At 35.3% G+C, this 10,336-nt stretch overlaps 1 protein-coding gene across 1 annotated transcript in view; it reads right to left on the bottom strand.

Annotated features, from left to right (window-relative positions):
- Window positions 1–6,271: 6,271 nt before the first annotated feature.
- The window catches only part of LOC135213641 (golgin subfamily A member 6-like protein 24), a 105,092-nt gene continuing 101,027 nt past the window's right edge, over window positions 6,272–10,336 (bottom strand). The window contains 2 exon segments of the mRNA XM_064247684.1: window positions 6,272–6,397; window positions 6,865–7,131. Coding sequence (XP_064103754.1) covers window positions 6,975–7,131 — 157 coding nt within the window. The 3' untranslated portion in view covers window positions 6,272–6,397; window positions 6,865–6,974.

The raw sequence follows: 10,336 nt of genomic DNA, 5'->3' as shown, positions 1-10,336 counted from the left end.
TATCCAATCAAGACCAAGTTGCTACATGTTAGGTCATAAAGTGTCTAAGGACTCGTGGATGACATCCCAAGGGTAGAAAGAGGTAAAGGTGGTCTGGTGGCACCAGACACTTGCCCTCAGTATCCGGCCAACATTTTTTTTTTCGTAACGGTGATGTTCCAAACTCTGTGAGACCTCATCAAGAGTATAGCATTGCCCTCCAAAGCCAGTACTAATGAAGTCCCAAACACTCAGACATAAGACATCGAGTCCTGTGAAGGTAGCACACAGGCAGTCGTGTAGATCGGTGAGAAAGATGTGTGGGAGGGTGTTGTCAGCAAGAGCAGATGACAAGTGAGAAGGGAAGGATGGAGAAAAATCAAAGCATGAAAGCTCAATTCCTACAGTGATGTAAAGATTAATTACTCACACACATGATGCTAGTAGTCAGTGATTTCAGAAAAAACACAGTTAGGAATACCAGCTAAATAATTTGAGTGGAAACGGGACAGATAGATTAAATGACTATCAACAAAAAGTGATAGAAAATCAGAAACTCTAAAACAAGCAACTGTCTGGTACTGATCAAAGTTAATTATCATTATAAAAGGCTGCCAAAGTCAGCTGGAAGATGGGTCCAGATGGTGCCTGTACAATATTAGGCATGTATAAAAATAGAGTAACAATAAAAAGTACAGCATAGTACTTTGAACATTACTGAAATGTTAAAAATATACTCTAACAATTCACCTGCCTTTATTCAAAATTAACTTTCATCTACAAAATGTTTCATATTTTATAATACAAATGCACAGCATTAATTATTAAATACTTAAAATGCACTGAAGAACAAATGAAAACTCAAGTCTTTGTTTTAAACGTTTCACTGCATATCTGAATCATCATTGTTTCAAGACAGTTTTGTGAAATAATACAAATCAATTTTTTTTACAATGTATAAAAAGTAATAATTTGCTTCCCACTTCAGGGATTAAACAAATTTCACACATGTGAATATATTATATTAAATCCTCCTCCACTGACAATTCCACACAAAGCAGTCACATCTTACAATAAACAAGGACAAATGGACACCTCTCTTTAACATGATCTTAGAATTGATTAAAGGGGTCTATGAAAAAGCAGTCATAATTACAAAAAAGTTCTACACTTTAATCTTAAAGACCACTGCAGAACACAAAGTGGAATGTTCAGGGGACATCATGCAATAAAAAATTCAACTACATTTTACTGCAGAATATGAAAATTCAAAATTACTAACACAAACAAGCTAACTGGAGTAGGAGATTGCTCTAAGAAAAAATGGAAATCACCAAAGAAAAAATAGTACATTATATATTCAGCACAGGATATTGGTCCTCCACACTATTATTGCTCAAGTGCAAATCCGCCTCCCAGTGCACTTACAGAAGGAAAATATTGAAATAAATGTACCTAATAAGATGAAATCCATGTCTTTTAGATTTGAATTTACTGTATCGTATTGTAAACAGCAGCCGTAAAACAGAATACGTATACGGAATAATGGAAATTAAATTCATGAGGTTTACTACAGACGTAATGCCTGAACAATGCTCATGAGGTATTATGTTTTGGCAGTGTACTGGCCCTGAAGAGGAGAGCAAAAGTACAACATGGCAAGTAAAACAGAAAGTAACACACAAACAGTAGCCTGTTATATTCTTTGGCAATATACTGTACTAAGAACTAAAACTTATAATTCTCAAAATGATTTAACAAGTACTGCTTGAATTTATAAAAATTGAATTCTCAAACTGATTTTACAAGTACTGCTTGAATTTATAAAAATAGAATTCTCAAAATGATTTTACAAGTACTGCTTGAATTTATAAAAATTGAATTCTCAAAATGATTTAACAAGTACTGCTTGAATTTATAAAAATTGAATTCTTAAAATGATTTTACAAGTACTGCTTGAATTTATCAAAATTCTGGTAATTTCAGAAATTTTAATTCAGTTTAAGAATTTATCAACTGTGAATTTGTATCAGCACATTATCACACCTGAGGGACTCAACCAAAATAAGGAAAATCAAATGCAAGGGAAAAATCTAGAAAATATTGGCACACTGTTTTCCCATCTTAAAAGCAGAATGAATTCACTAATACTCAAGGACACTTGTCTGACCTATCTGTGTATCACAGATTCTGTATCAAAATATTCTAGGCAACAAAAATTCTCTGAATACCCACGACATTCACTAGTCCTACAGAAACTGCACTTACAAACAACGTGTGACACAAGGGGCTTACTGCTTTTTGGAAACTGACCTTTTAGATGTCAAATGTCATATGCATTCTACAATTACAATAAAAAATATCAAACTGTCCACAACTCTATGTATATACACAACAGTATTCCGCATAGTTAAGCTGCTGAAGCCATTAGCTGGGTTTCTTCATGTGCTGAAGAATCTTATATGTATCTTTGGAGAAAATGTAGGTCAATCCTGAGCTAATTGTAGTGACCCCTGTCACCCAACTGTAAACAAAACAAAATTCATTAGTCTTGTTGTCACTACATATCATTATAGTATAGCATTAAAAACATTTCAGACCAATACTAAATACTGTGAACTCTTATCATACTTGACAGTTTTGACACTAATGTCAATATATGGCACAGATGATAAATGAATCATATATTTAGCTTAATTTCTAATTTTTATTTATTTATTAATTTTTTAAAAAGTGAATCTCTTTTTTTTTTTTTCTATATTTCCCTTTACCTCCTATGGAAGCTTGAATTTCGAGTCAATGGTCCCTGTGGGCTTGTGCCATATGAATAGGATTCATCTTGTGACTATATATGGCACAAATGAGATATGGAAAGTAAACATCTGCATCAGATGTTTATTTCAACAGCAACTAATCACACATATACATTCAACATGTGGTCTTCAAATGTTCCAGCCATCCACCATTTGTAAGGTAAAGTCATAAAAACTAAGGAAGTACTTTGGGACCTTTGGCAATGAAAACCAGAGTTCCACAGCAGGTACAATGGTACTCAACAGCAGCCAAGAAAAAAATGAGGGTTAGCATAAAAGTGAGTGAATGGTACTCCCCACTCACACTTCCAGTACTTTACCTCGTAAACAAGGTTCAACAACTAACTCCAGCTAACATAAGGAATATACTCTTAAAAAGGGAAATTTGTATTCTTGTAGGACACATCAGTAATCTGTGAAAAACTTACAATAATGTACTCAGATAATGGTCACAATGAGCTTGACCAAGAAACTTACCAGAGTCCCTTAAGGAGGTAATGGTCAACATATCCAAAGACTGGGGCTGCAAGAGATGCTGTGATAAGCCCTAGCTGTATGGCAGTGTTGATCTTACTCAGCATGGTTGGGGCTAACTGTGCAGTTGCATGAGTAGCATCAAAGTATCGAGCAATGGTTTTCTGTTTAAAAGATGAAGTAAAAAGTATGCTTTGTCTGAGAAAATAACTAAAGACCAATTACAAAAACTAATTTATTTCTTGCTATGCTCAAGCAAACATATCATACTGATGGAAAAAAATATATGAGTTATTTTGTTTAATCTCCTTGCAGATATCTGATTAGCTATGGATCAACAACTGCTGAAAACTGCATCAATGCAAAAAAAAAAAAAAAAAAAATTTCTTTATCTGCTTTTATTCATAACAAGTGTAACAATCTTAAACACTTCTAAATGACTGTCTGTCTGTCTTTTCTTGTTTCAGTACCTAAAAAATCTTAATATTTGCAGTACATTTATGATTAAACACAAAATGCATCTTTATTATGACAACCTCAGTCTGAACTGTTGTAAAATAGCATCAGCATACTATTTACAAACTAAATTAATAACAATTATGCTTACCGGAGGGGGCAGGCTTTTGTAACGGACGAAAGAAGCACCACCAATTATCACAAGGTCTCTGTACACAATAATCACAGTAAGAGGCACTAAAAAAAAAAAAAAAAAAAAAAAGAAATTTTAATCCTGCTGGTCCAGCACATTTCTTCAAACCTGAAAAGAACTCTTTGAGCAACTCCAAACTAGCTATTTATTTTAATCAGCTGCAAAGTTGAAAATGAGTGAACTTAAGATATACAACTGTAATCAATAGTAAAAATTCCAACAAAACAATGTACTGTATAATATAAGGTACAGAAGCTTTGGTGAATGTTGCTGCCCATTTCAAGAATCAGTCTGAAGACATACCTCTTCAATGCATTGTACTGAACTTGCATAAAAACAGAATGACACTCAACACTAATTGTGGTAAGGACCAGGTATCTATTAACAAACCTGCAGGAAATGTGTGGAATCCAGTTCAAAACATTTTCTTTTGTAACCTGTTAACTGAAGGTTGTTCAGATTAACACATGTGAGTACCTGGGATTTTACTAACCTACGGTTTAGAAATGGACTGAAACTGGTAAAAAACTTTTGCTTGATAAAACTACACACGGAATGGCTCAATTTGATAACAAAAAGATTCAAACTAAGGTAAAAATTAATTACGGCCTTGCTGGACTTTTCAGAAAAAATACCATACATTCATTTGGTCAAGTTTAAAAAAATATCCACCTAACATCTAAACTTAACTTTTCATACAGAATAGAAAAGAGCCTGTAAGGATAAAGTACAGTACATCACAACAGGTTACTTACATGGGATCAATCCAACATAAGTGAGGGAAAGGAAGAGCATTGCTACGAGAACTTTGTCTGCCAGAGGATCAAGAAAGCTGCCTAAACGAGATGCCTGACTTGGAAAAGTTCTTGCTATCCATCCATCCAACTGAGTAAGAAAAAACTAACTTCAAAATTCATTTCAACAATCTTCAATCAATCTTTATGTAAAAAAAAAATCAAGAGACTTCCTTCTAACAATCAGAAGATTAAATAACAAGGTTCAAAATATACTTGCATTAATTAAATTAATTTATGTTGTAATTTATGTACAATACATCTACCTGCAACTGTCATTCATAATAATAATTTCATCTCACAAACGAGCTAAATTCTTCAGCTATCACAGAGCTGTTTCAAAAGGTTTCTTATTTTTAAATAAAATCTAGTAATGCAGCTTTGTTAAATCTTCACACAGTCTACTAGACATATGAAAATGCAGAAGCTTGATAAAATTTCATAAACAGATTCCTAAAAAAAAAAAAAAAAAAAAAAATTAAGGAGCCAGACGTAGCAGTCAAACATCCACTTGCTGAACAAGTATGTACAATTCTTGGAAAAGGTAATACTAAAGCTGTCTTTCTTTTGTTATTGATCACTGTCATAACCATATTTTTTATATTCTGTATTATTTTGCTACTGTCTTGGTCACTTACTTAGCATTACTAACTTTAATTCATGGAAATTATAATTTTTTATCAAATCATTACAGCGACTGTCTTGGCTAATTTCTCTACATTTTCACTGCCTTTAAGGTCTTCAGAGAAAGAGATCTACCACATATAATATATAGAGGAGTATTTGATTTTATTCTTCAGAAGAATTTTAAATGCTTCAACTTGCACTTCTAAAATTTCTGAAAATGAAAAAATCAATGAAGGTTATGATAACTGAGTTCTTTCTTGAAATATCAAAGCAAATCCCACACTAATGAAAGATTTGGAGCCATCAGTATAAAACAATTATATCAAATATAACAGGTCTGTATGTTTGAAAAAATAAATAAATACTTACTAAATCTGTAAATCCAGCAAACATGAAGAGACCTAATGCCCAATTGTATTCTTCGGCTATAACTAAATTACATAGAATGGGTGAGCAAACAATTCGACTGATGCACAGGAAATTTGGTACTGTCCAAATATTTTCACGCTGGAAAAAGACAAATAATTAAACCAACATTAGCATTATTTATCCATTCATTTACAGCCAAAAGAAGTTGGTTCTCATATGAAAAGTAAAATTGGAATAAGGTTAAGTTCAACAGTTGGATAGCTGAGATGGGAGAGACTAAAGGGAACAAGAGAATTACAAGAGAGCATAGCAACTTGGGCCCATTCAGGAATTTGATAGACCAGTGATAAAAGTAAAAAAACTATGCCGCCATTACTTATACGGGTAAATGTTTTTTAATGGTTCAACAACATGGCTATTTGAAAACCAGTTTAATAATAATTCTCCAAATTCTTCATAGATTTGCAACCCACACACTCAACTTCAGAATGCGTAAAAACCAAAATATAAGCAGATGTATGTAAAAATATTCTCCCAAACTTATTATGAATAAAGATTTCTCATACCTCAATGATGGCATCCATTTGTTCTTTCACTTTTGCCTTTGTTTCCTTGATATCTTCGATGATATCTTGTCCAACTTCTCGGAACTTTTCTTTCTTTTCTTTGACTGCTTCCCATGGTGCAACAGCCTGAAAATATAAATGAGAATGTTCATAAAGGCTGAGACATCCCTATAACTCTCACTTAGAACCCCAGAAAATATATCATGCTTCCTCAAAGATATGTCTAGGTCAAATACATCACAACTCCTAATTTACGCTACAGTGGACTGTAAGTTTAGAAGAGGAACACTGATATAAACCACTAGCCAGTTATCCTTCAATAAAGTACAGTATCTTATTATTATCATTATTATCAGATATTTTTGGCTAGACCACTGATTTAAAATACTTAGTATAAACCCTTGCTTTATAACTTCATTTTCTTACATTACAGAAAAGGACAATTACTTGGAATAACACACAAACAAGCAGCTCTATTTTGTATGAAGATTCAGAACTCATACAAGAGTAATTATGGCAAGTTTCAGTGTGCAATTTACGTTTGATGTACATCTTTACTGCCTTGGCAAATAGCAAGGGAAGTATTTACTTACTGGAGCATGTGGAGGAACTTTGTCAGATTTGTAACTTGTACTAGATGTCCATATATGTCTGAGTGTGACAGGGAGATTTAACCCCAGCTGCAATGCTCGTGCTGGTTCTGTCACACGCAGGATATTTGCCCATCCCCCTGGTGGATAACATACTCTATTTTGTTGATGTGAGCTGTTAATATAGCCACATCTTGAAGAGTCTGGACGGCTAACTGGAGTTTGTTGCACTGCTGAACTGGCATAGTAGTTGATGTGAGGCGTTCCATCCTACAAAATATATACGTATATCTTTTTAAATGTAACTATCAAAAGAACTGCATATCAATAAGAAATCAAAAGTTTCATGCATAACAGTAAAAATTTAAGGAAGGATAAAACAAAAGAATCATAGTGATGGGTTATTACCTATGCATGATGCATGCTAAATTCAAGAAAAAAAAATTTGGTAATTCTTCAGAAGCACTCCGCACTGGATATTAAAATAAATAATCACCTACATGGAAAGAGCATGTGAAAAGCAATATAAAAAGTATAGTCATTATATGAGAGATTGAACGGGGTGGAATTAAATGAGCTTGATAAGTTTTTACCTCGAATTTTTCCTAAGTCGGGAGAGGTGTTTCCTCTACGGTAATGTTTACTTTTAATGAGCCCTCTAACTTACTTTTTTACGCAAACAAAAGCAGTTCCAGTTACTCATTATTGGCTGAGAGGTGTGACATCGTTATGATGTCATGGGTTTCATAACCAATTACGAACGACTTTAGTCGAAAACTAAGTTTCACTAGCATTTCAGCGGAGTAATAAAGTTACCGGCATTTTGTCTTCCTGTAGCTATGGCAGAGGCAGTGGCTGGCCCTTCTGGCATTAATTTTGACAGAGACCTTCGATTTCCTACCGATTGTTTGCAGTGCAATGTGGGTTACGGTGAATTTTATCATTATTTCCCTAGTGGTGGTAAAGCAGTTGTGATTGAATATGCTTAAAGACATAATTTAATTCTAAAGCAAAAAAACTGCGAGTGTTGTGGAGCTATTTGTCGGATTGACTACAACAGGAACGCCTTTAGGTGTGATCGCTCTGTAGTGACGAAAGGACATCGGCGTAAACGATGCGACACTCAAATCCATCCGCCACGGTAAGTAGCCTTACTGTAACCCCTGTGGCTAGCGCGCGCAGCGAAACATTACCTCTTGCCAGTAAATGCCGTGCTTGCCAAGAATCTTTAAATATGCGGATAAGGCACGAAGCACCGTTCCGCCACGGCCTTACTGACAGCACACACAAATCGATCGTCGCGGATATGTAGTCGCAACCTACTTTGTTTGTTGTTATTTTGGTATCGCCGCCATATTGGTTTTGGTGTTCTTCCGCCGATTTCGGTCGGCGGTCGAGTGGGCCCGCGAATCTGTCGGTGCTCCCAATTATTATTATTGCTGCAAAGTACTCCTTTCTGGTATTTCCCCACCCAAAATCCCCGATTCCCAACTGGGGCCCTCCAAGCTTGTTGGGTGGAAAAGGGGGTTATAATAACATTTCCTCAAGAAAACAAGATGAGATTCACTGAAAAAACACCATTAAATGAAGGATTGTTAATTGTCTTTTAGAAACTGGTGATGCAGCTTGCTTCTGAAGAATTACCAAAAATTTGATCAAATCAGAATCAACCAATTCTATTAATGGCATAAAACTAAATATAAATAATGGTTACTGATAACTGAACTTAACCTTAGTACAGTATAATGAGTCATGGCTAAGATTAATGACCTTTCTTCAGAATGACATTTGGACAAGCTAAAAGGAACATATAGTTTATGAGTAATTGTAAATTAGTTTAAAGATATAATTGAAATTTACATGTAACATAGACTTGGCTACACTGGGTGAACAGCCTTTTTTCACTTCAGCCACTAGCTTAAGTAGGGAAAATACTTGTCTTTGTATACTGAAGGTGACTGCACTTCTAATAGTAGCGAATAATAGCATTTGTTGGTTAAGCCAAATGCTACCTGATGGACGAAGGGATAAGTAGCCTAAGCTATTTTCCTAGTTCATACACATTTAATGTTTTTTGTGTGGGCAAGAAATGATGATTTAGGCTAATGATACTTAACTCCCATTCCACCACCAAATTTAATACCAAAAGAGGTTGAGTAATGGTCATATTGGGGTTTCTCTTCTGAAGTTCTTAAAACACCTGCCTAGGACAGCCTTTAGGAATAAAATGGAATATAAAATTTAAGCCAAAAGCCAAGTGCTGGTACTTATGAAGTCATTCTGCGCTGTAAGGGAAACTGAGAAGAATAAAATGGGTTTACAGGTGTCACAGGAATTAAATCTTGCAGTTGCACCACAAAAGTCAGAGGAGGGTGAAGGGCAAGATGGAAGAGAATATGAACGGTATTACTATAAAGTAAAATGAATGAAAGACGTTGCACCTAGGGGTCGAAGGAACGCTGCAAAGAACCTTAGGTAATGCCTACAGTGCACTGCATGAGGTGCACCCCTTGCGGGTCGTCTAGAGTGTAAAGTAAAATGGAAGCCGGAGCATACTGTGAAAGGACATACGATAAAAGGGACAACTTAAAGAACCTTATGTACTGCCTCCTGTGCACCTCGTGAGGTCCACTGACGGCACTACAATCCCTAAAAGGAACAGTCTACCTTGATACTATGAAAGGACATACGATAATAGGAATGAAAGGGGTTGCAGCTAGGGACCAAAGGGCCGCAGAGAAGAACCTTGAGTAGGCTAATGCCCACTGTGTACCTCGTGGGGTCCACTGACGGCACTACAATCCCTACAGGTAGGGTAAGACAGGCCTTGTAATAAAGTCTATGAAAGAGTATAAAAACCTAGGACATGCCTAGCTTACTTGGATACCGTGCATATAGCCATCAAAGACGGGGTTGAAAGAAATGAAAGTGACTTGAGATTAATGAAAGCATTATACCTAGGAATTCTGTGAGCAATTTAAAATTCCCCCGGTTCCGAACTAACCTTGAGGAACTCTCTCCTCCTCTCATATTGGCTTATTATTCTGTAACAAGTCGATGATGCTCTTCCGTAACATTCGAGATATGTTCCCCTTGACTTTCTCGTCTGCTGGATATTTTTCCTAATAGCCTGCTTCCAAATTGCCTGCGAAAATCGTTCGTTGTTCAGCAATGTTTTGGTTATGGCAGACGAAAGCACGACAGTCGCCATGACACTTAGGGATCAATGAGATAAAATCATTTTCATGAATATTTGTCTTAAATCAATCACAGATTCATAATATAGTAGCCTGTGATATAATAACCATAAATGTAATCTTATTTATAAAATTCCATCTGTTTATCTTTGCAAACACGATTTAATGGGAACCATATTTGCACTCCATTCGATCGTACTCGATGTACCCTCACAGAGTTGAAAAATGCATAGACATTTTGGAGTGGGTGGCATTTAATTACCTAACACAAATAATAT

This window comes from Macrobrachium nipponense, chromosome 19 (genome assembly GCF_015104395.2).
Source record: "Macrobrachium nipponense isolate FS-2020 chromosome 19, ASM1510439v2, whole genome shotgun sequence".
Lineage (NCBI taxonomy): Eukaryota > Metazoa > Arthropoda > Malacostraca > Decapoda > Palaemonidae > Macrobrachium > Macrobrachium nipponense.
The sequence above is the reverse complement of the archived record's forward strand: the minus strand, read 5'-3'. Positions and strand labels throughout refer to the sequence as shown.